Raw genomic sequence first — 26,534 nt, 5'->3', positions numbered from 1 at the left:
CGGCTTCAGTAATAATTTCTGATAATGGCTTTGAGCCATTGCCATGATCTATGGTTTTTAAATCTGAAAAGAATTTATAGTTAAAACTTTTGACAATAACTTTAGTACGAATTACTTATTAAGATTTGTGTTGCAATATGTAAAATTAAAAAAATATATAATACTAAAAAAAGTATATTTGGTATCAAACACTTATTTTTCAGTAAAGTTTTGCAGTCATGAGTTGTTTCTTAAGCAAGTTTTGCAAGTATGATAACTATTTCAGTTTAATATAAATTATAAATTCCGGTTTTCAGTGAATATTGATTATTTTCTAATAATATTATAGGAGTATGATAACAACTATAGGCGTGATCAGAGTTGAATTTCATGTTCATTATAAATGTCTACTTGCCAAAGACCTAAACAGCCTATTAAAATTTAAATTTGGTTTTCTTGTATAAATATATTACTTTGCTAATATATTGGGGTGTTCCTATATGCTAGATTATTGCATTGTTCCTTTCTATTCTAGATTGTATTTAAGTCAATAATATTACAAATAATTATAGTCTGAGATAAGTGGAGATGCTTAAACAAACAACATATTTCATAAAGATCAATTCTTTTCATTCATGTTGTTTTTAAAGTGTAAGCAAATTTGAAATATTTAGGATAACTGAGCCACTGTTAAATTGTGTCTACGATTATTTTTTAAATTCAATTTTAAGATTTAGTTTTTCGTAATATTAATTATCTAATATGTAAATTATTGTGTTCTAGTCATCGATCTTTGGGTCTTTTAAATAAATTACCAAGTCATACTGTACGCACTTCCTTAGGCAATCGTATCTATTTTCATAGAAGAAAAATTCAAGAATCCTCAAATCTGTTTTATCCTACATTATTTACACTATCAGTAAGTTGTACCATATAATATATTTGTGAATACAATTAAAAAAAAAATAAGAGTATTACACATTTTAACTTTCATGTTTATCAAATGTTATAATTACTTACTTTCTACCATATGTGGCTCTTGCGTTATTTTATTTTTGTATTCAAGTATTGCATACTAAGTGCATTTAAAACAAAATTGTATAAAAACCTTATTCTATTAAAATCATAAACTAATATAAATTAAAATCTAGTCATGTTTATTATAAACAATAATATTAAAAAAAAAATTCTCATTGTTTTTAAAGATTTATATTTTATTTATTTTAGGTTAGTTCAGGTGCGATAGTTATAGCATCAATTTGTGAGTATGAGCGACATGCTAGTGCAGGCTTCAAGTTCAATGGAATAAAAGAATTTGTTAAACACTCTTCGTATAAAACATCAAATTGGGTAAAACATTTTAAATTATTTAATTTTCATATGTGCACAGTGGGCAGGAACCACAATAAAAGTGGCCAAAATTTAAAACAAACTGGTAATTCATAATATTATTTTTTTTAAATGTCTACTGTAGACTATTTTCTACATTCTAACGAGAGCACGAGCTATAGGGGGGTATCGAAGGGTATGACACCCATCCATTTGGCAAATTCAAGTATACTCTGCTGGCACATTAAAATAAAAAATAATAAATTGGCAAATAAAACTCCCTGAAACTTGTATAAATAACATTACATTTATAGAAGTAGGTATGCATGTTTGATTGGCTATTACATATCTGGTGACTGAATAGTCTGCATATGAGTGAGTAATGAACGACCAAAGGAAAAGACAGGCGAACATATAATTTGTTTTATAATAATACAGTATCAAAAACTTTGCATTTAGTAATATATTCGTTATTGACTCACTTAATATTCATTATCGTCATGAATGTTATTACTAGATATTACTAAATGTTTATTAAGGGCTGGATTTGGACATTATCATTACTTTTTAACTAAAACAAATGTTTTTAAAGTAAAATATGTTTTTCTAAAATTGTGTAACTTACAGATTTCAAAACTTATGTTCAACTAAAATATATTATTAAAAAAATATAATTTCGGCCATTTTAACGTGGTATCTACCCATAAGTCACAACAAAAACTACAATCATTATAATTTTTTTATCAAACATTTTTCACTCTAATTTGTACAAACTTTCAAAATTGTTTTATATTCTATTACATATTTTTATTTATTTAACACTAAAATATTTGTTTTACAGACAGGACTAAATCGACTGTGGGATGATTTGAAAGTTTCAGAAAAATTGTTTGCTGCAATATTGTCTTTGAATGTTCTTGTGTTTTTAGCATGGCAAATACCTAGTTATCATCCGATTTTGTATAAATATTTTACGACTAATGCTCTTGCCAGTATGTTTATTTAATTTATTTGCAAGTACAGTAAGCTTATGACAGTTAAATAATTTGTTATTATGTTTATAGGAAAAATTCCTGTATCTTCACTTCTATTAAGTGCTTTTAGCCATGAATCTCCAGTACATTTATTTTTTAATATGGTTGCTCTACATTCTTTTTGCTGTGGTAAAGTTATAGTGACATTACTATTACTTTTTAATACTAATATATAATTATATTATATAGGTGTCATCCAACCTTGGGGTTCAATGTCTCCTGAAGAATTTACTGCCATGTACTTGGGTAGTTGTGTTGTGTCATCATTAACTAGTATTATTTACCGAAGAAGTTTTGGCTTGGTAGGACATAGTTTGGGTGCTGTAAGTGTTATTTGATTTTATAGAAATAATTTTGAAACAATATTTTAAGTACCTTAATCTTCATTAATAACTGAATAGTAACATAAATGATATCCAATTTTAGTCTGGAGCTATTCTATCCGTCGTCGCATATTTTGCTGTAACTCATCCTTATCAGAAATTAAGTATTATCTTCATACCTGGTATTGAATTTGATGCTATTAAAGTGAGTAATAAAATTTACTTCTCATATTACATTATTATTATCATACAGTTAATTAATATTAGACATTTGATATTATACATTTTGATGATTACATTTTATAAAAAAAAGTTAAATATTGATTAAATTTGAAACCTTTTGATGTCATAAGAATTATTTTAATTTATAGGGATTAGGTGGTTTGATGACTTTGGACAGTCTTGGATTGATATTTAAATGGCAGACGTTTGATCATGCCGCTCATCTTGGAGGTGCCATGTTTGGAATGTAACAAAATCATCAATAGAAAAAATAAAAAATACTCTGGATATTAATTTTTTTTGTTTTTATTATGTTACAGTTTATGGCACAAGTGGGTATCGAAAAATATATGGGAAAATAAAAAATATATAGTGAAAAAGTGGATACAGCTAAAAATGATTACAAAAAAGTTTCTGGGTGGCCAAAGATAGTCCATTGTTATTTTGTTATAACTATACATTGTTATTTTTTATTTTATTATAGTACATGTGCATAAATATTATTCGCTCATTTATTGATAGTAAATATTTTAAAACTTAAAATATATTATCATCACCATACTTATTTTTACACCATGATTAATAAAAGAAATTGTAACATTTATGAGTCAATATCTAAAAATGTATAATTGGTCCTAGGTATGTTTTTAACATATTCTATATTTTCCATTACAACAGTTACTTGGTTACCTATTTTTGTATTAAATAAACTATTATCAAAATGATAAATTGTAAATATTACATTTTTTAAATTTATAAGTGTAATTAGTTTTAAATTGAAAAATAACCAAAATATGTGGCCGAGCGTTACTCAAATACGCAAAGCTTATGAAGCTCGACGTTCCTTCACACGAAGACCACCCAAATATAAAAATGTAAACCAGACTTCTTTGATAAATAATCTGATATTAACACTGCTTGTAAGTATTTAAACATAATTATTATCTATTTTATTTCATAAAATAATATGTTTATTATCTACTTATAGAGTTATTAAATATCTTACAATTTTTTTCTTCTTTACTGTAAAAGTAAAGCTTAGAGTTGTAAAAATTAGTTTTTTCATTATTTTTGAAATTAGAAATCATGCACGCTATATAAATTCACCATTTAGCCTTTTTCTTGAATTAGGTCTAACCAGTTACCAATTGCATATAAAAGTGCATTGATCCCCTACCTTAATAAAATTATGTGTAACCCTTGTAATCCCAATAGCGACATAGATTACTACAGACTATTAATTAGATTATGTTTATGTAGGATAGATAAATAGATGAGTGTAAGTAGGTATGTTAAATTTAAATTTGCCTATAAAGGCACATTATAAAACTTCGAGTTCATCACGTCAACGCCTAACTCTATTAATTAGAACTGATGTATCTACCTATTTCAGGCAAGTTCGACAGTCTTGGCTATTGCGTCTATAATTGAACACGAACGACAACCGAAATTCAACTGGAATAATTGGACCAACTCAGACTTTGTCATAAATGTCGTTAAGTAGCATTGTAACATAATATATACAGTACCTATTCATTTTAATTATGAGTTACGATTTTTCAGTACCTTAGTAAACATTAGGTTATTCTTATAAACATAAAAAAACCCAAAAAAGATGGGTAATCCGAAATGAAAAAATATTAATGTAAAAATAAATAGTTGTTTTATGTGGTACCTATATAGCTAAGAATTCGTTATTGTAACGGAACCTAATTTTATTTCAGCGTTTAAAACTTGAATTGATTTTTCAGGTAAGACATTTATATAAAGTCGTCGAAGTTGTAGTATGGAAAAAATCTAGTCCCGGAGAAACAGCATTTGCTGTCATAACAATAATACACATTGCTGTTTATTTTGTCCAAAATGTATTTCAGTGGAAACTAGGTATACATTGGAATTATTTTTTCTGTATAATATTTTAAAAATATATAAAGGAGAAAAATTTACTGTTTTGAATAATAATTGATATACTTCTTACACACTATTTACATATCTTGTGGTTGATCCTACTTGAAATAGATTGACTGGTCTGTCAACTTCGAACCACAGCCCTGATGATGGAATGTGCAAGTATTCCGAAACGTTGACAGATCAGTACATCTATACAAGTGGAAGTAACTGCAACATATGTAAATAGAGTAAATACAATACCCCATTCAAGCTTCAGTAATTTTGTATATATCATAGACTAAACATGTATTATTTATGGTAAGTGACCTATACACAGATTAAGTACTAAATACTACGGTACCAGTGGCGTATTAAAAGGGTACAAGGTGAGCTTATTTTTTACCAAAATAAATATATATTTTGACAATTAATGTATGCGCACAATTGTTAAAGTCTAGCCTTACCATAAAATATATTGATTTCATGCAAAACCCTAATTATTAAGATAGGTCACATCAAATGTCAACACTTATACATTAGGTCTGACTTAAACTTTCGGTGAGAATACTTTTCGGTCACAGCTCACAAGAAATTTGATTTTAATTTTTGTCCAGTTAGAGTAATATATGAATTTTGACATGAATTTTATCCGTTTCTTGATTATTAATGTATAATTTATTATTAGGAAGTTCAAAATCAGCGTCGTGGATCTTGTTGAGCTCGTTTAGTCATGAATCTTTAAATGACTTAATAATTGCAACAGTCTACTTATACCAGATATTATGTGTAACCAGTAAGTTCTAGATTTATATAATATGTGTGTATAATATTATCTCAGACTTATAAGTTATGACCTAGGTACCATTCAAAATATAAATTATATATTACGTTAAATTGAGATATGCTACTAGACGATTTTTAAATTTTGCATTAACTTTGTTTTTTACTATTCAGGCGTTTTATTATTAATTATAATTCCTTATGTAGCATGTATATTAATTATAGTTATGTTAATAATTTATTATTATGTTGTACTTCAGTAAGAATCTGAGAACCTAGAGTAATCAGTTCATACTTCGTATTTTATCTTAGTTATTTAGTGGTATTTTTATATTATTAAATACAGAGTGATTCCTTAAGGATAAGACACTAAGTTTTCCCTAAAATAATTGCAATTTTGTTTTTTCTTATGTAAACCATTTTATTTATGTTATTTTACAACATTATAAAATTACTAAGTATAAAATATTTACTTTTGATAGTATTTTCCAGAGCTTTATCAATGTTTGACACCTAAATGGTGTCGTATAAATTTAAAAACTTATTGAATTATAATTAATATGTTAAACATTTAGATTAGCTGATAACCAATTTTAAATAATTACATTTAAAATTATAAAAAATGTTTAAAATTTACGGAAGGAAGTGGAGTATTATTTTCATCTGTGCTCATTATTCAACTATACTCCACCACCCGTCCTAAATTTTAAATTTCAGTAGGTAAATTTAAAAGTAAGTAATTATACAAAAGTGGATATCGACTAGACAACTTTTTCAGCAATATATACATTAAGTTATATGTTGCATTACATTAATACGTTCCAATTTAAGTTATACATGTTAATAGAGCTCTAAAATTTTGAATATTGTAAAATAACATACTTAAGTGTTTCTTAAAGTAAAAACTACAAAACAGCATTTATATAGTAATCAGGAGAGAAATTGAGTGTTCTATCTATTAATGAATCATACTGTATAGGAAGTAGGAACGTAGATACCACAATCACATTATGTTGAAGAATTTGAATTTTTAATTATCTATAAAAGAATATTAAAAATCTATATATTATTTATTATACAGAAAAACAATTTCAAATTAATTTTTATTCTAACTATAAATGAAAAAAAAATTGAATGTCATAACTTGTATAGAAGCTATTCACTCATGGCCTCTATCAGAATCACAGTCTTACATGGGAATGGAAGAGTTTTTCGTTCTTTATTTTATCGCGTGTTTGGTAACGGCTTTTTCTAGAAGGAGCTTTCATCAAAAATCGTACGTGTTAGACGATAAACGAGGATCAGTAAGTAACTAGTTAAACAATTTAGTACATATCTAGGTATTTTAATTCTTATCTTTACAATTATAAATAAATTGTTTATTTCAATTAGAACAATATTTTTTTCTCGTTTTAAATAATTATTTTTAAGGAGTGTTAGGCGTTAGCACCTTCCTTTTATTAAACAAACAGTTCAATTATTATTAAAGTGTAATATGTTTTAAGTAAACATATTATATTAAATACAGGTGGTTTTTTGTAAACACTGTATTTTTTGTATTCCAAGGTTAGAAATTGGAATATGTATAATACCTAACCTAACGTGGTAAAATTAAATAATTTTAAGTGTGGAGCGATTTCAGCGGTGTTTGGTTACATAGCATGGACTTCGCCAGATCAACAGTTTATTAAAGCGCCAATCATTGCTAACGTTGTCAATATAAACGCATTTAAGGTACTTTATTATGTTATGTAATAATATGTGAGGCGGAAAGAGAAATTGGTCAGGGTTGGAAAGATGTTAAAAAAAAATTAAATTATCTGCTTAAGGGCATTTAATTTTAATTATTGGTTAAGTTTCATTCCTTAAGTGTATAAAATAAAATTTGAAAACTTTAAAGGGTTTTTTCTAAAAAAAAAAACGATTTTTCGAAAATAAATTTAAACAATTATAGCTTGGCAAACTTTCAAGATAGGAGAACGATTTTGGTCCCAAAATATTCAGAATTAAAAATAACCAATAACTTAAAATTTGATTTTTGCGACAAGGAATCCTTTTCTTTCTCTGGCATATCTAATTTATACTAATTTTACTTTTTTCCATTCGCTTAGGTTTTTTGTTTGCTCATTGCGCTTAGTGTGATAGGGATGAAATGGAAATGGTCACGAACAGACTCGGTTAATTGTGCTGCGGGTTATCTCTTTGGAATGTAAGTACTTCAGTAATTCATTTTTAAAATAATAAAATTAGTTACTTACTTTTTTTTTTGTTGATAAAATAGATAATTTAATTTTAAATGTATTTGGTTTTTTTCAATTATTACAGCTTTTGGTGCGTGTTCGGATCAGTGCATATATGGGGGAACAGAGAATGCTTAGTTAACAAATGGATTATCATAAAAGATATATTATATTCTATTAATTTATAATAATATGATGTATTTCTTAAAGCAATGTTTCTATGTTTGGTTATTTATACAATTAAATTTGAAATAAATAAATGTTACTGAAATTGTTAAGTTCACTTAAAATATTTTCTAAATTACGTCACTGAGTTGTTTAAATCAGTCTTAACTCTTAACAATATTACCATATTATAATATATAATTTATTATAATAATATGATCATTAAAAATATTTTATAATTTGGCGGTAAAATATTGTAACCAATGAAATTATGCGAATTATAACGGGCGTTAAGTGGGGATATTATGTATTAAGAAGCACGTGCATGTTATCAGTAGCCATCATTATTATGATGATACAAGGACGTTGTATAATACGCCTACCAACACAGAATACCAGCTATATAACCAATATTTAATGGTATATTTTGCCAGTTAGTTTATCGCAAGATAATAGTCACAATTCACATTTCACAAATGACAAATCACAAGTAGTAAATAAATGAAGTAGTGTGCTGTATGAAATGTGAATGTTTTATAAGCGATCTCATGAGTGGTAATTTGAAAAATTTCCATAACAAAAAACTGTTAATACTTTTAATGGTTTTCTTATTGTTTCATTAACGCATCAACATTGTTGATTTACATTTCATTAAAAACAAATTTCGGTTTTTCTGAAAGGACTCACAAAGCCGGCAATCAATTGCCTTCTGAGTTCTGTGTACCGCTTATCGTAAGTATTTGTATACGGTATAGTATATTGAATCAAAAATAATAATAGAAATTATTAATAAAATAGTTCGTAAGTATTATGTAAGCAACTTTATAGTAAAAATTCAAAACAATCTTTCTACTGTAATAATTGGCGAAATAACTGTTGTGAATTGTGTGTGTAAATTGCTTATTTATTTACTTTGCAAAACTAATCTAGCCACTGTCTGTAGTTTTTACGATTCAAAATCATAAATCCTTTTTTTACTCAATTCAGAAATTTAATAAAGTTTACGTTGTGTATAATACAGTGGTGTAGCTAGGATTTTATTTTGGAGAGGGCTAACCTTTGATTTATCAAAATTTAAAACGGCACATACCTACTGCATACCTAGTAATAGGTCATTACTAGAGCTCGGATGTTAAGGACCAAAAATTCATTCAAATATGCATTTGAAAATACCAAAATATGCAATTATATGCTTTTATTAAAATGTAAAAAAAAAACAGTTTTTGATTAGAACATTATAAATACAATTTTACAAATGTAATTATAATTAATAAAAAACAGTATTTACGTAGCCGACTTGGCTGTCACATTATTAAAAATTACAATATTACATAGGTAGGTTATTTACAAAAAAACTGTTTTTAAATAGTCAGCTTACTAGCATAATATCTTAAATACTATTTTACATAGAAAGCATTCCATTCCAAGTGTTCCCACCTAAAAATTCTAAAGTCAAACCTTTTTCGTGTCCGCCCGTTTTCTTTTAATTTTTACACAAATAAAAAGTGGTCACTTAGTATTCAAAAACAATGAGTTCCTTAGCATTTTTCCGTATTTTACGATTCAAATATTTGCAATTACGTCAAACCATTTTTTACCTAAAAAAAATCAAATAGATCGCATAGCCGAAAATTGCAAAAATATTTTTCAAATTGATTTTTTGAATAAAATACAAGTATACAACATTTACGCGGACTGCTGCAAACAAACTATTTAACTAAATATTAAATGTAAACAAAACTTAAAAGTGGCGGATTTGGCTGTATTTTTTTGTTCAGACAACTTATATACACTTCCCTTACCCTAAAAAATACTTAACATTACTGCTCTACCGATTTATATATAAATATATATATATATTTATTTAAGTATAGCATATACATATATATATATACATAGTAGGCGATCAGCGATGTGACATTAACAATAACAACTGAAATTCTTCTGTTTGTTATTTTGGATCTATATACGGCAGCCCCTCTGTCGCTCGCACAACTGCAGAGACGAAAATATTTGCTGGATAACCATTTCCCACATGCATTATATTTTTAAAAGTTTTATATTATTTATGTTTTTGTGAGTTTGTTTTGTGTACACACACAATGATAGGTAAACTACTCGTCTGCCTTCACCACTGTGCCGATATATAGCCTACATCTCCATCGCGTCGGCCGTATGACCTCATACGTTTAGTTTTCATAATAAATGTTTTTTTTTTTTCAAAATTTCAAATTAAAATAATTGTAAAACAACAAAATATTATAGTTAAAATATAAGAATTTGAATATTATATTTACAAATATGCTACTAAATCTAGATATAGTCAGTATATGCGAATATATGTTCAAAAAATTCAAATATGCAAAATAAGTTTTTAGATGTGAAATCTAGACATTGTGATTCGAATTTGTATCATATTTAAGTATAATTTTGATTGTGCTAAAAAAATATGCATAGTCATAAACATCCAAGCTCTAGTCATTACACTAAGCGTATTTACTGGCTTCTCAACGACGATTGAATTTGTGAGCAATTAAGCATGTTAAAAACTATCTTGGCAAGTGTCAACTACACTAAAGAAATAAAAACTAGTTAACCTGCTCACTTGCCCGTCGGAAAATTATGTTACCATTACACACTACAGGCTACAACTTTACTAGCCATGTTGATTACATACAGCAATTTCACATGCCAGAGAGTACCCTAACGAGCAAGAGCAATAGATTGGTCGTCAACTTTACTTAATGGAATGTACAAGTATTCAACTATTATACTGAATTATATTTTAACTTCTATTACAGAGAGGTAGCCTGATGCAACAAGTGAATTGACGAACGAGTATCTAGTAAATTTACCTGTTATAAAATAACCTAAAATGAGAAACTGTTTAAAATGTTTTTAATCCCACTTGCCGCTTATAGGAATTTTAGTTATTATCATTTTTGTTAAGAAAATAAATGTATTATTATCATAACTTATAACATAATAATTTTTGATCATAACTAAAAATAGTATTTTTGGGTAAATGTTTGACTCATTTTATGTGTTTTATATCATGTCAGAAAATAACAATTTGGTTATCTAACTAGTACCTACAGACTAATATAAAGTATACTTGTTTGGTTTACAGAAATAATTTAAAATGGGAGTCGACACCGATGTTGTTAAAGCACATGTGCGTCCTAGATGTTTTATGGATGTGGCTGTAGATAACATACTTTTAGGACGTATTGTGTTTGAATTATTTGATGATTTTTGCCCGTTAACATGTGAAAACTTTCGTGCATTATGTACTGGAGAAAAAGGATTGGGCAAGAACACAGGTAAACCATTGCATTTTCAAGGCGTCATATTTCACCGTGTTGTGAAGTCTTTTATGGTCCAAACTGGAGATTTTTCGGCTGGAAACGGAACTGGAGGAGAATCGATATTTGGAGGAACATTCCCTGGTATAAATTTTAAAAAAATTAGGTTATTTGTTTTTATTAGATAATTATTGTACATAATTTTTTAGATGAGAACTTTGATCTAAAACATGATCAGCCATTTTTGCTGTCAATGGCTAATCGGGGTCCAGACACTAATGGTTCACAGTTTTTTATGTAAGTAGTTAACAAAGAGTCTGCCAGCAATTGATGAAATCCAGATCCATCTTGTTTTTATTATTATTATAGGTTGGGGTATACATTTTTACCAATATATTTTTATTTTTATTATAGATATATATATATTATCTTACAGATCTTATTTGTAAACATTTATTTAAAATATTAAAACAGAGGTAATAAATATTAGCTCTGTTTAATAATAATAAAAAAAAAAAAACGGTACAGTCAAAGTATGAGGGAATAGTGTTTATAAAGTCTAATAAGTTTTTGGTTTTATATAATATGAAAATATGTTGACGGTGCTCAGTGTATCAGAATAGCCTAATAAAATTTTGGTCGTATGTCATGTTGTTTGTTGTAGAACAACACAGCCAACCCCTCACTTAGATGGGTAAGTACAATCTTGATTGATGATAGTAAACGACTATTCAGTTTTATTATATAATTAACATTTTTCATTAGTGTTCACGTGGTGTTTGGAAGAGTTGTGTCCGGTCAGCCAGTTGTTATGCAGATAGAGGAACTTGGAGTTGACAAAAATTCACGTCCTTTACAAGATGCAAAAGTAGTTAAGTGCGGAGAACTAGTATTGAAATCGAAGATTAAACGTAAGTTAATTTTAGTGACAATTTGATCATTATTTTTAAAGCTCAATGATATTTTTATATTTTAGAAGTGGAAGATCATGCTATTGACAGTGAATCAACTTCAGAATCTGATAACGATAAAAAGCATAGACGAAAAAAGAAAAAGGAAAAAGAATCCAAGAAAAAAGACGGCAAAAAGTACAAAATTACTAAAACTTTATGTAAAATTATTTGGTACACTTAAAAATGTATTTTAATTTTTAGCAGATCAAGCCGAACCAAAGAAGAAAATAGTGAAAACGAAGAATCTGATGGTCAATTGCACCCACTTGCATCCGTCACAAATATTGACCCTGAGGAAATACCTTCTGGGCCACCTAACAGATTTTTGTCACGAGGAGGTCCTTCATCAATGTACCCTGTTAAACCTCAACGAGACTATAATGATAGACAAAAGAAGAAAAATAGAATTCGAGGTGTTACTAAGTCTGGGAGAGTTGTTAAAGGACGCGGAACTCTAAGATTTCGAACTCCTTCTCGTAGTCGATCTAGAAGTTATACACCACCTCATTGGCGTCAAGAACAGAAAAAAATTATTACTTATAATGAATTTGAAGTATGTTTTTTCTTTTAGTAATATTAAAAATTCTTTAAAAATTGATTTTGTGTTAATGTTATAAAAATTAATATTTAGAAATTAGAAATCGAACGCAAAGAAAGAGAAGAAGAGATAAAAAGGCGTGAAGAGGCCAGGAAAAAAAGACACGAAGAAAGAGAAAAGCGTGAAAAAGGAAATGGCGGAGAAACACCACCTGGTACTCCCCCTAAGGTATTATTGTAGTGTAATTTTAATATTAAAATGTAGCTAATTTTAAACAAATTGTTGTAATTTGTAGGAAAATGATAAAGAAGATATTGATATGATGGCTAAGATTGAAGACGTATTTCAAATAATTAGAGACCGCAATGTAAAAAATGACAGGGGAATTTCGTCTTATGACTCTAAAAAGATAGGACAGCGTAATTATGACTCAAAGAAGAAAAACGAACGAGATGAAAAAAATAGATATTCCAATAAAAAAATTGACAAAAGAGAAAATGATAGACGTTCCAGGAGCAGGTCACCGAGACGCAGGTTCGATAATAATTATCGTCGGGATACAGGAGGACCCAGAGCTAACAATAGGTTCCATCAGGATAATAGGTATAATAATAGGCACGGGCAAGGAGGAAACAGAAACCGGTCCAAGGACAGAGAACAAAATAACAGAAAAAGGAAAAATAGTCGTAGATCTAATTCCAGTTCTAGTTCTTCTGAAAATGATAAAAATAAAAACAATTTAAAGAATAAAGACAACTTTAGCTTATCACCTGAAGTCAAAGATTAAAAACATAAAATAACATTGATCACCTCTTGTATAAATTGATATAAATTCAGCACAATCTTGAAAATAAATAAATATTTTAAATTATGTGCCACACCTTTTTATTTTATTTTACCATTTGGTGTTATTTTAATTTTATTTTTTTGGTAATTGTATTATAAGCAATAGACGTTAAAATTTATTAAGTATAATCATTTATATTTATTTATTTGTTCATTTTAAATAGATACAGTATTACCCCTTAGTTCATAAATACAACATCGTGAAATATATTATAGAAAATTATAACTCAAATTTTAACTGTAACTTATTCTCTGTGGTTCAATTTTAAGTATTTTCATGTCATTATTCTTAAATAAATGTAAGCTGCAAAAACTGAAAATAATTGCTGAATAATTTATTTTATAATATTATATTATATCTAGTCTTTAAATATGCATTTAAAAAACACACTACACCCTATTTATCAAGAGGTATATAGTTAAGGAATTTTTTCGAAGTATTTTAACTTCAAACTAAAGTATATTGTAAATGTTTTATTAATAATGATGTATTGTCAGAATTTAATCCTGTGCAATGTGTTTCTTAAAGCCACTACTTGTCTGCACTTCGTACCAAAATACTTGAACTTACTCACCTTCATGCCTTACTTTCTGGTTTTCATGTTTTACTCTTTCTTAAGCTGCATGCTGTTTTTTTTCTACTAATGCCTAGTTGAAGAATAAGGAACAGTGATATTCTAATATTTTTAAGTCTTATAAATAAATTTATATCAAGCTCAATAACTTGAATAATCAAAAAAAAAATTAAACCAATAAATCCAATGATAGAAAACCAAATAATTTAATAGCTAAAACGTTTATTATTTAACTATAATACCTATATTAACCATACACATTTTTAACGTAAGTGATTTTATATAAATTTATTAGAAACCGCATGTTATGAATAATTTTTATCATTTTTCTATGACAGAACTTTGCCTCAACATTTTTATTGAAAATAATTTAATAAATTTAGATATTTATTTGGCGTACATTAAAATGTGTTATGCGTATTTTCCAGTGTAGCCATTACACCACTGGAACTAATTAAATAATGTACTTGTCGTACAGTCGGTTAAATCTGTACTACTTTTTAAATTATTTAGTAGTTAATTTTCTAGTTTATAATTGTTAAGATTAATGTTTCTTTGAAATAAATCTTTAAAAAAAAACTAATTAAATAATACAATTTAAACTATTACATTACAAATTTGACCATTGACCTATTTTACTGCTGATGCAGATTAAAGTGCATTACAACTTTGCATTATTGTAAAAATACATTACATTTATTTTTTGATAAGCTTATTAGTACGGTTTATTTTGCCAATTAGCTTCTACAGTGTAGTGTTATTATTAATTAATAATGTATTTATTATTTTTAACATCTATATGGGGGCTAAAGGCCGATTTTTCAAAACTTATTTATAAGCATTTTTATTTTTACTTCATTATGATTTTTTATAATTCATCTAACTACTTTTTTAATCGCTAAATCAAAAATCGGCTTTTTAGCCCCATGAAAAAAATAGTAAGCTTTGCATAAAAAAAAAAATTGAAATCTGTCCAATAGATACGCCAGAAAATGACTTCTACGAAAGTAATTTTTTATCAAACTCGTCATAACTCGAAGAAAAATAACTTTAAAAGTATTATAATTAGAAAATTGTAATATGTGTTCGCCTTGAAATTAGTAGACATATGAAATCTTGCCTATCCTTTGCCCCTTAATAAATAGCGCTTTCCGTTCGGTTTATTAATTTTTATAAATAAATAAATATTTGTAATTGTGCTATGATGAAATGTGATGATGATTCTAGGGATTTTAAGACAAAAAAAGTAAAGCCTATTTTAAAATTTCGGAGTATTTTTTTTATAAAATATAATTATTTGTATAATACGCTAAACATAAATATTTCAATTTGTTTGTGATTAATTCATATAAGTATAATTATACTTAATTGTAACATAACAATTCAATTAATTATAGTTTATATCAATATTACAGATATAATTTCTCTACTCATTTTACCTAAAAATAGTAAGTTAAGTACTTAAAAATATATGTCTACTAAACAATTTTAGATCTAGATCTAAAGTGTATTCTGGATTAAGGAAATTGTAATGTTTTTTCGATTGGCTTTCAATTGAATTATCGTAGTACTTTTTTAAAATTTATTTATTTACTGTTAAGAGGCTGAAAGTACAGTAATAATAATATAACTGATACATATTACATTTTACAATAATTAACAAATGTTTTTACAATTAGGAATAAAAATAATCAATAAATGTAAGAATAATAACAAAATATTTTAATAATTTTTTTTTTACACAATTGGACTATTTATAACTTTTAATTTTGAAACATGTTAATTAAAATTATGATAAAAAAAATCCACTTTATCATCCAAGACATTACAGGTCATTAATATTCCATTTATTGGTTTATAGTAGCTGTTGTTTTGGCTATGGTGATTAATGGAAATCAAAGAATGACTTCTTAAGTTAAAATTTGGAACGCCTAATCTATTTTGACTTAATAGATCATAGTTATCAATATTAAGGTCATAAATACGTTATATCAAACTATTTTCTTCGATCAACTAGTGTTTGAAGGTTCAATGTTTCAAGCATCTTTTAAACTTCAAGATTGGGACTATTTTCTTATAGACAAGCTACCTCACAAAAATATTTCGTACACTCAATAATGGATATTAAATCTGATTGTGATGGATTTCATAAAACAATGCCATACTCTAGTGTTGAGCGAATTTAAGCACAACTTAAAGTTTTGAGGCAGAATAAATTGAAAATTGAAATCCCAACAATGCCTTAATGAATCTTAACTTGTAGTTAAAATTAATTGAGTATAATGGAGATTAGAAATAAAGGTTTATCATACATTTATTTAATATTAAATTTCAATACTGGTATATTTTATTATGAGAAGATAACAAATAATTTAATAATTATAAATTTAGCATGTAATTATTAAAACATTTATCTATATTTAAACAATTTGTGAAAAAATAGATGAAATCAGTATATGAGCATGTTATGAGGAAATATAGTATTGAAGCCGTAAAGATGGATATAATATGAAAAATAGATATGTGGATGTGTATATGTATGTGATATATGAATGTGGATTATGGACAAATAGACGTAGAATAAGGAGCTAGAGTTAAATGGCCGCATTACACATAAGAATCCGGTTGTTCAAAAAAAATGTTACCACATAAAATTTTACAATTTATGCAAGTCTTATTTTTGGAACTGCTCAATTTATGGTAGTATACTGTCTGATACATATATAGTTATTATATAGTTAAAATGATTATTGTTTAAAAATAGTTTATTATTTTTAAATGTTCACTCATTTTTCTTCTTGTTATTCAACGTTATGTCTTGGCTTAGTTTGACGAGTAAAATGTAATTCATTTTTTATAAATTAGGTAGACAAACCAGTTACATCATTGTTTTAATAATACGAATAAACAATCCTAATAATAAACTAACATAATTTGTGTGTCTAAGAAACTATTTTTTTTTTAATTTTGAGTAAAAATAATAATTAGGTATATTTAATTAATTACACTAACATTGTTTCTTAACAGCTCTCTCCTTGTGCTTTGTTAGGAACGTACTAAGAATTCTCATCGTGCGGATGATTTTCAGGTTTATCCATGTCACTGGTTTTAAGCCGACGTTTCCATCACGAAAGAGTCCATCTTCAAGGGCTATGATAGTCACGACTGTTCAGCGTAAGGCCACGACAGCTGAACAGTCGTGACTATCATCGCCCTAAAGATGGACTCTGCGAAGAGTCCGAAACGTTGGCTTAAAACAAGTGACATGGATAAATTTGAACGAAACAATCATAAACCCTGAAGTAGTGTCACTGGCCGCCCCCTTCACTCAAGTCGTCTAGCTTTGAAAAAAAAAAAATAGCCATTTTTCTTATTGTATATAATAACACAATTTGTAAATATTTCCAATAAAAAAAAACCATCGTAAATAGAAAAGATAAATAATACCTACACGTTTAAAAATACTGTTTTTTTCAATTTTATTTTGTTTTTGTTATTACCACACTAGGTACATCGAGCATAATAAAGTGATCTTTTGAACTTTTCAAACGTTTTCCCTCAAATAATCTGCACTCTGCAGCGTGCAGTTGACTCAGGGTCAACCAATATATATATATATATTTATGCATACGTTTATAATCGGAACAACAACATTTTTCTAATGTAATTGTATATTTCTTGCGTAGTTATTAAAGTGATTACGTAAAACAGGTTTTGGTGATCATAGATAAAAAATGCACCTTAGATATATATATATATAGGGATAATATGTTTTTAATCTCCACAGTTCACAGATGCTTTTAAGTATTGACATCGATCTCAACTCAGTTTATATATCTTGTGAAGGTAATTTTTATAGCATTTTTAATATTTTTTTTTATTAGGTTAATATGATAGAAATATTTTATTTTAAAGTAGACATCGCTTTCATAACATTACAAGACATTTCAAATAAAATAATACAATATTATTTAATAATTCACTACTAATAAGCGCGGTGACACTATTACATTTCTATTATTATTATTTTTTTTTAATGGAACAGTTTTTTTCGTTGATATTGTTATGTACTACATTTTACTTTTATTTTCGTACCAAAAATAACTAATTTGTATTTATTAAATTATTAATCTATTTATCAATTATTTGGCTATTGAAACGTTTATATATTACTAAAAATATAAATTTAATATATAGTGTACCAACCCTTGGTCATTTGTAATACATTAAATCTTTCAGTAATTAGTCAGTTTTAAGCGTTTTAAGTTCCATATTTATTAAAAATATAAAATCAAATTCCACGAAAAAAATGCAATAATTATCATTTTGTATAACACACAAAAATGTAGTTCGACGATTTTGAATACCTTTTTTTCAATTTTATAGAAAAAATGGGATAATGGCTAAAAACGAGCGACATCTCAATACTTAAATTTCATAATAATTCATTTTTTGCGGAACCAAAACATTAATTTTTCTTTAAATCAAATAGTAAACTGACTGATTTTAATGATATTCCTATATGTATGGTGATTGGTGTGTATACTAATATTCAATAATGTGAATATTTTCTTACATGTTAAATTTAGCTTACAGTGATAGATTGACATTACTTTATTAAAAACAGAATAATTGAAACCTTTTATAGTTCTAGTAAAATAAAAATAAAAATAAGTATAATGTAAACTGTAAACAATTATTTATATTGATGTGTCTCAATACATTTTAATAATTAAGCCACTAGACTGTTGTGTTAGGTCTTCTGTTATCAGAAAATGAAAGCAATTATTTATTAGGTTGAAAGTAGAAAAAGTCTAAATATAGTACTAGTAGAAACGCAACTATTAAATTATAAATAAATGTATATAAGTTCAACTGCATAGTTTTATTTGACAATTACCACTGGTACATCTATCAATTTAGCATGTTCTTCGTCTTTAATTTTTTAGATAAATTTAAAGCTCCAAAGTCTAACTTATTATAAATCGTTGGCGTTCAGTTAAAACACTTAATAGGCCCTTTCTAAACTTATACAAATTTAAACACTAATGCACGTTTTTGTTATCCGAATTAAAAAATTTAATTTTCATTTTGCTTAAACATTAGATATTAATTTATAACTACCATTACAATTGTTGTATACAGGTTTGTGCTAATGACCATAATAAGTATGTTTACTGTTAAGTGTTTTATTAATTTTACGTACTCTCAAGCCATGCCTCTTTCATTTTTTATCCTGTATCATAATAAGTAACGTCATCTATTACAAAAGATAAAATTATGTACTCTTTATACTGACGCTTGCTTTATATTACTCGTTTATAGACGGGTGACCGACGACCGTGAGAGTTAGTTCCTGCTTTTGTAATGTATAATTAATAATTTGTTTGGTAATTTTTCAAGAAAACGAGAGAAATGGCTACAGATAAAGGTAACATTATTTTTTCTAATGTATTCAAAAATATCGCAGTCTGTAAAATTAAACAATTTATCTATAATTGTTTAGCTGTGGTATTCCCGGAAGATTTCTTGCTCGGGACAGGATCCAGTGCATACCAAGTCGAAGGAGCGTGGGCTGCGGACGGTTCGATGAGCATTATTTTTTATATTTCATAAAAACTAACGAATTAAAAGTTGTTGTATTGTTTTATTATATTTTAGGTAAAACCCCAAGTATTTGGGATGAGTTTTTCAATAATGGACAAAGAGTAAAACACGATGACTATGTTTGCCCACACTATTCTGTATTCAAAGAAATTCAGTATGGAGTCGAAAAGGCAACCGATCAGCCAATCTTAAATACAATTAAACGTAAGCTAGTTAAAATAGAAGACGTTTTCAAAGGATTTCAATATTTCAAAAAGGAAAAGACACCTTATGAGTTGGTTTCTGCGCCCACGTACACCAAAGAGGATGGTGGCATGATTGCGTGCGATTCATATAATAAAACAGACATAGATGTTAAACTTCTGAAGGATCTTGGTGTAAGTGAAAAAATTTAACTCTACTTATTAAATATGCAATCAATAGTTTTATAATGTATTTGTAAAGTTAACTTTATATTCGTATTTTTTTTATGGTTTATACAACAAAAAGTGTATTTTTAAATGAATAAAAATAGGCAGCACATTAGGACTTATTGTTAAAAGTATATTGTGATTTAGGTTCAGGTGTATAGGTTTTCATTAAGCTGGCCAAGACTGTTACCAAATGGAGATGATAAAGTATCCAATGAGAAGGGAATAGAATATTACAAAAACCTAATACAAAAACTACTCGATAACGACATCGAACCTGTGGTATATTGATTATTTCTTTGATATGCTAAATATTACAATCTATAACAAAATATTTGTTATGACTTTCTAAGTAATAATGATTTGGTAGGTGACTATTTATCATTGGGATCTACCTGAAGCTCTTCAAAAACTAGGTGGATGGGCAAACACAAATATTGTTAGATATTTTACAAACTATTGTAATTTCGTGTTCCAAACGTTTGGTGATAAAGTAAGTTTTGATAATGTGTTAATTACATTTTACTAAATACTGAATAATAAGGTGTAATACCTACATGTTTGTGTTTTAGGTAACATATTGGTCTACAATCAACGAGCCGAGGTTGGTAGCCGGAGCTTACGGTGGTTCCAAATCGGCTCCAGCATTGGGCGATGACTACAGCGGTATTGCAGATTATATGGTTATACATAATTTGCTGCTCGCTCATGCTTACGCATACAAATTGTACAACGACAAGTACAGAGAAAAACAACAAGGTTAGAGAAACATGTTGATTTGTACATAGATACAATACAAATAGAAAAATACATACATAATATACATACTATTTCCAACAATTGAACACGATTTTTCTCGACTTCTCATGAAGAGTTATCGGATACTTTAATTTTAATTTTTGGTGTTATAAAAGTATCCGTTGTTAAACAATTCAATCTGAGCCGACCGATACGATTTTTTTTTACAAAATTATAGCTTGTTAAGAGGACGCTGTGCACCAGTTTTTGCGGCCTAAACATACAAATTCCAACATTGTCCGTGTTTGTATAAACTTCAATGCTGTGACTTTTTATGAGTCTTAGAAAAATTATAAAAAAACAAATATTCATTTGTTAATAAAATGAAATGTATTAATACTATCGAGAAAAACCAACAAAATGTTCTGTGTATTTATGCTGACAAAACTTTGGTTTTTATGCGAAACTGTTTGGCACTGTAGCCCAAATGAGAGCGACTCTCTCGAAATGGGTTTTTAGGCCAAACAATTGTAATTTTGTCTATAGAATTTACTGTGATAGCCGTACAAAAAAAAATTAAACCACTAATAAAGAATTCTTTTAACTGTATTAATAAGTATACACTATAGTTTAAGCTCTAATTACAAATTGCAAAAAATTGCCTCTACCGAACCCTTAGTACATAAGAGTGAAGTCATAACATGAAAAATAGGAATTTTTTTTGAGATTTTTTTCTTTTAAATCCTCCTTTTTGTCAAGTCCTAATTAAAGCAATTTCTACCCGATAGAAGATAATTTCTACTTGTTGATACGGTTTAGGTGAAATCAGTTTATGTTTGGATGCTATTTGGTTTTTCCCTGCTGATCCAGACGATGAAAAAGACAAAGAAGCCGCTGAACTTGCATTTCAATCATTTGTAATTATCCTGAAATGGAAAAATACTTGATGTTGATTGACTTGAATTAATTTATAAATAAAACGATTTGTAGGTTGGCATATTTATTCAGCCTCTTTTGACCGGTGACTACCCGGACGCAGTTGTTAAATCAATAATCCAAACTAATGAACGGGAAAAAATAAATATATGGCGAATAATTCAGTTTACAGAAAACGAAAAAGAAATTCTCAAAGGTGACTGCAAATATAAGTTGTGACTTGTAACAGTGTACAGTCTATTATCTATTTGTTATTTTAATAAAATGACTGTGTTTTAGGTGCTTATGATTTTATTGCGTTCAATTATTATTTTTCATTGTACGCGAAACCAATGTCTCAAGAAAGTTTTGAAGATAGCTCTATCTCATTGAAAACAAAAGATATTGGAGTTGACATTCTTGGATTCCAAGACACTCATGATCCAGAAGATGTATTAAACAAATAATATTTTACACCGACTTACGTATTGTTCAGCATATTTATATACATTTGCGGTTTTGTTTTTTAGACACGAGAAGGTTTTAGGAACTTGCTCAATTGGTTCGATGAAAAGTTAAATCATCCGAAAATCTTCATAAGTGAAAATGGATTTCCTGAACCCGCAGGCGAGGACAGATCCTTGGAGAAAAAACAATTTCATTATGTAAATAAATATATTTCAAGCTGTACAGTATAATTATTATTTATGTGCTTTTATTTCATAACAGTTAACATATATTTACTATTGTCTATTTATACTTATTAAAATATTAAATTGATATTCTGCTTCTCAGGATATTTTAAACGAGGTGGACCAAGCGTTAAAAAGAAAAATCAAAGTTTTCGGATATTGCGTGTGGTCTTTTATGGACTCTTTAGAATGGAGTGACGGATACAAGTAAGATTTATTTATATGTAGTTCTTATTATCAAATAACATAATAATTTTTATTTTGTTTAGAACTAAATACGGTATCTATGGGGTGAATTTTGATGATGAGTCGAGACCTCGCTATAAAAAAGAAAAGATTTTTACTTTTTTCGAACAACTATTCAAAACAAAAACATTACCGTCGCCTGAGGTTGAATAATACGAAATGAATTTGTGTAAACCATTTTTATATAGGTACTTTTATTTACAGGGATGTCAGCTATAAAATTGTAAATTGTAATTAATATTTATTGGGAATCTAAATTAATAATTATTATTTTGTATAATACACATAAATCTGTTAAAAAGTTTTCATAAGAACTTATATAAAAGTTTCTGTATAACTGTCATTTGTTAGAACTTTTTTTTTATTCTTTAATTACTGTTATAAAATGAAACTTTTTAATAAAATTTCGGACCGTGCTATTTTTAATTAAAATATATATTTTGCTCCATTAATAAATTAACATTAATGTGCAGTGTTATGAGTTGTGTGTAATATTATGTTGTATTAGTGTAATATTTTGCATTATTTTAATAAAAAAGTGTAATTATATGTATAGCTTCCTTTTTACATATTACATATTATTATTTATTTATACATATACATAATTCATGTTATTGGTGATTGGGCTGGTTCGGTTTGTTTTTTTATTGTTTCTTTAAGTATTGGATCTTCAAAGGAAGTGCACTTAGACTTTCCTAATATTTCAACGCAGAAATCTCCACAGCAATAATGCATTAATTTTTCACAGTCTGTTTTACCGGAATTTCGGTTACTTTTACATACGAGCTTCGTTAGTTTTTTTCGCATTAATTGCTCTGCTCCATTATGCTTTATCATGTACTCAGCTACGCTATTCGCTTCTTTATAAAATTCGACGGCTGCTTTGAATGTCGGTAGTAATCTAGAAATGATTGTTCCCATTATGGTATCATAAAATGAGTCTGAAAATTAATTTAAATTTCTAATGAGTAGAAACTAACTTATCTTTATAACTAAGTTTATTTTAATTTTAAAGTACCTACTATTTATTTTAGGAACAAGTTCATGAATTTCAACGCAACTTTTTAAAGACTTTTTGATTTTGTCATTGAGTGTTAATGGTTTCTTTTCTTCATTTCCAGTTTCGGCATTTGCTTTTGGTATACAAAATACTTGTGACATCTGGAATATTCAAGGTAGTATTAATTTAAATGTAGGTAGGTACTTTTTCAAATTAATTAAAAAATAAAACGATATAATTGAAGGAAATTTTAGGAAACAAATAAAAGACAAAGACAATGTACAAAGACTCGCACTAACTTTACCGCCTCAATAATTTTTTTCTATTTCTTTTTTTACATTATAAAGATACCAAATTGTAACTTACACACGCAATTAATATGAAATTCTTCATCGTGACACTTGATTTCATCGTTGTTTTGCAGATCATATATATTTAATTATATTAAAAAATAAATACGAAACAAATGTCACCGAACGAACTAATTGCTAAAAAATGATAAAATGTATGATACGTGTACAATTTTCTATTTATGGACTGTGGTAGAAGTTAGAACTGCCGTCTATATTTGCGTTGTACGAATAGAATTACTATTTTCTCAGGTGGCCTAACCTTAGTAACAAAGTTAAATAAAGTGAACAAAATTCAATATTCACGTACGACTCTAACTGCTTAAACAACATTGCACCTAACGGTATATAGTATATCTGTTTAGTTAATTTTCCCAAAAAAGTCTCGCGCCGTATACACGACTCTAAATATAACACCTATAAACTATATAGTCAATATATAGTTCATCATATATACATATATATCAACAATATGATTCAATCACTTTTGTTCGTGCACTCGTTGTTTTCCGTTTGCACATATCTGATGTGCTCGGCCGGAAATCCCGGATCATCGTCAGCGGCGGACCCTAAAGCGTCAAGATTAAACACAATTTTGAAAGCGGACAAGTGGAAACTACTGGTACAACTGTCCCTGGCAGAGAAGAGAAATTTGAAAGACAAAAATGGCCATGAACTGGACGTGTCGGATCTATTGGTGAAGGGGCCAGACGACAATATCGTTACCGCGGTAAACTACACGGACAAATTGCTAAAAGCTTCGACCATAGTAAACTGCGCTTTCGGCGAAAGCGTAATATCCATAAGCGGTTTCTTCATTGATGTAATCGCCACACAGTGCACGAAGTTGGGTTCGGGCGAAACAATGTTGGATTGCATGGAACGGTTTTGGAAGACAATAGACGCGAACAAGACGCTGTTCGTAAAAATGAAGAGAGTTATGAATTTTTTTTACGAAGCTAACGAAACCGTGTGCTCGAAAGTAGTGATTGTCGCCTTGGACGGCCTGTTGCCACACTACGACGGTGAGAAGTACGTCAAATCAAAATACATAAATAGTGACGGTACGGTCAAGATAAATCGTCTTAGGCGCAATCACACATGGTTCCTAGACAAGGTGAAATGCGCAAACAAATTACTGCGGGACTTTGTCAATGACCGTTGTTTGCGGACTCCCGTGGAAGCAAACGAACGTTCCGACGAAATCGGAGCAACGATGGGCAACAATCCTCCGTCACAGGCGGTAATCGATGAAATGTTTGGCCTTTATTATGTCAGTTTATATGATAGCAATCGAATGTTCTTAACTGGACTGGGGTTCGACGAGCAATAAAGAGTTTAAGATTGTTATGTACATTTTTACTGTCATTAATTAAGAGTTCTTGTTTTAGATTATACGTTTTTGTTGTTGAATGAAACCGTTTATTCTGTTTGACACATGTTTGCTTTTCATAAAATAAATAAGTTTCCGAAATGATTATAAGAATTTTTTTTTATTATTATTAATAATTGCTGTTGTTATTACACATTATAGCACACTATATGATAAAAAAAAAAAAAAATACAATACATACGAATTTTTTTTAGTAAGTATCTTTTTGTTTTTTCCGTGCTATTCGATACGGATGTTGCTTAAATAACATGTTTTAAATTACCAACCATCTGATGGTATGACGTTTGTTACTGTTGTTATTCCGGTCCACTGCCGATTGTTTGCGAGCACTGAGCAGTACATCCTTCCTGGATTCATGGATTTTAATAATTGTTGTCCTGGCCAGTGCCATGCGTGTCCTAATTTTCAGGCCAGGATCGTTATATACCTTAATATAACCATAAAAATGGTCTTTCGTCTGGAGCAATCTAGGAAATCAAACGACCTGCACTTAAAAGACTACACGTCAGACGATTTATATTATTAATTGTCTTAAAAAAATATTCTTATATCTGATTATTATTTACACTTATTTATGTAGCCATAATAAATAAAAGTTAAACAATTAAACAAACATTTTCATTTCTTTTTACGGTTTGCCATTAAATTGATTTATTAGATGACAGACGAGCACACAACATTTTACAACACAGCATAATATATACTTGTTGTACATACTATATTATATTCTATAATTATTTAGTATATGCATATTCATTAGTTTGCGTTTGTCGCTGTGTTTACCAGGAAGTGTTTTATTTAATAAAACTACATGATATCAATAGATAAATTACCATAAATCGGGTTCTAAGATGTTGCACATAATTTTTATTTATATCCATTATTCTTACAAAGGTCTAAAGATGTTCTAAAGGTCACGATTCCAGATAGACAGTAATATTTTTGCTCTAATGTAAACAAAAGTTAAGTAATCCATTCATTTGTAAAAGTGAACACAAAATCAT

At 28.1% G+C, this 26,534-nt stretch overlaps 4 protein-coding genes across 7 annotated transcripts; 3 read left to right on the top strand and 1 right to left on the bottom strand.

The window, feature by feature from the left end:
- Nucleotides 1-40: 40 nt before the first annotated feature.
- LOC126832750 (presenilins-associated rhomboid-like protein, mitochondrial) lies at nt 41-8,003 on the top strand. Of its 2 annotated transcripts, XM_050563657.1 has the most exons (10): nt 41-247; nt 763-898; nt 1,207-1,329; nt 2,150-2,300; nt 2,373-2,471; nt 2,532-2,665; nt 2,769-2,870; nt 3,037-3,134; nt 3,208-3,807; nt 4,281-4,429. In XM_050563657.1, exons 1-9 carry the CDS (start codon nt 219-221, stop codon nt 3,317-3,319), a joined length of 984 nt encoding a protein of 327 aa, XP_050419614.1. In that variant the 5' UTR covers nt 41-218; the 3' UTR covers nt 3,320-3,807; nt 4,281-4,429. The 2 variants fall into 2 exon arrangements, with proteins under 2 accessions (XP_050419614.1, XP_050419615.1); XM_050563658.1 differs by lacking the exons at nt 41-247; nt 763-898; nt 1,207-1,329; ... (3 more) ...; nt 2,769-2,870; nt 3,037-3,134 and adding exons at nt 4,639-4,771; nt 5,463-5,570; nt 6,710-6,861; ... (1 more) ...; nt 7,669-7,766; nt 7,883-8,003 and having other exon boundaries at nt 3,317-3,807; nt 4,281-4,382.
- Nucleotides 8,004-8,399: 396 nt separating this feature from the next.
- Nucleotides 8,400-13,927, top strand: LOC126832786 (uncharacterized). Of its 2 annotated transcripts, none has more exons than XM_050563734.1 (9): nt 8,400-8,694; nt 11,093-11,411; nt 11,477-11,564; nt 11,932-11,961; nt 12,033-12,178; nt 12,244-12,355; nt 12,425-12,773; nt 12,852-12,986; nt 13,054-13,927. In XM_050563734.1, the coding sequence occupies exons 2-9, from the start codon at nt 11,105-11,107 to the stop codon at nt 13,543-13,545; spliced, it is 1,659 nt and encodes a 552-aa protein (XP_050419691.1). In that variant the 5' UTR covers nt 8,400-8,694; nt 11,093-11,104; the 3' UTR covers nt 13,546-13,927. The 2 variants fall into 2 exon arrangements, with proteins under 2 accessions (XP_050419691.1, XP_050419690.1); XM_050563733.1 differs by having other exon boundaries at nt 8,401-8,694; nt 12,422-12,773.
- A 3,959-nt stretch (nt 13,928-17,886) lies between these two features.
- On the top strand, nt 17,887-23,245 carry LOC126832839 (lactase/phlorizin hydrolase-like). 2 transcript variants are annotated; one of them, XM_050563846.1, is made up of 14 exons: nt 17,928-18,025; nt 18,566-18,715; nt 19,505-19,610; nt 19,686-19,763; nt 19,841-20,163; nt 20,344-20,478; nt 20,567-20,689; nt 20,769-20,955; nt 21,754-21,851; nt 21,925-22,066; nt 22,150-22,301; nt 22,380-22,514; nt 22,645-22,748; nt 22,811-23,245. In XM_050563846.1, exons 3-14 carry the CDS (start codon nt 19,595-19,597, stop codon nt 22,938-22,940), a joined length of 1,623 nt encoding a protein of 540 aa, XP_050419803.1. In that variant the 5' UTR covers nt 17,928-18,025; nt 18,566-18,715; nt 19,505-19,594; the 3' UTR covers nt 22,941-23,245. The 2 variants fall into 2 exon arrangements, with proteins under 2 accessions (XP_050419802.1, XP_050419803.1); XM_050563845.1 differs by lacking the exon at nt 18,566-18,715 and having other exon boundaries at nt 17,887-18,025.
- LOC126832840 (uncharacterized) lies at nt 22,543-26,035 on the bottom strand. The gene is made up of 3 exons (XM_050563847.1): nt 25,793-26,035; nt 23,810-23,948; nt 22,543-23,728 (listed from the first exon to the last, which is right to left on the bottom strand). The coding sequence occupies exons 1-3, from the start codon at nt 25,919-25,921 to the stop codon at nt 23,394-23,396; spliced, it is 603 nt and encodes a 200-aa protein (XP_050419804.1). The 5' UTR covers nt 25,922-26,035; the 3' UTR covers nt 22,543-23,393.
- Nucleotides 26,036-26,534: the final 499 nt, after the last annotated feature.

Source organism: Adelges cooleyi, unplaced genomic scaffold, assembly GCF_023614345.1.
Source record: "Adelges cooleyi isolate 19-005CV unplaced genomic scaffold, UGA_ACOO_1.1 ACOO_flye_CR_arks_rails_tigmint_CR_PRNA_167, whole genome shotgun sequence".
Lineage (NCBI taxonomy): Eukaryota > Metazoa > Arthropoda > Insecta > Hemiptera > Adelgidae > Adelges > Adelges cooleyi.
The sequence above is the reverse complement of the archived record's forward strand: the minus strand, read 5'-3'. Positions and strand labels throughout refer to the sequence as shown.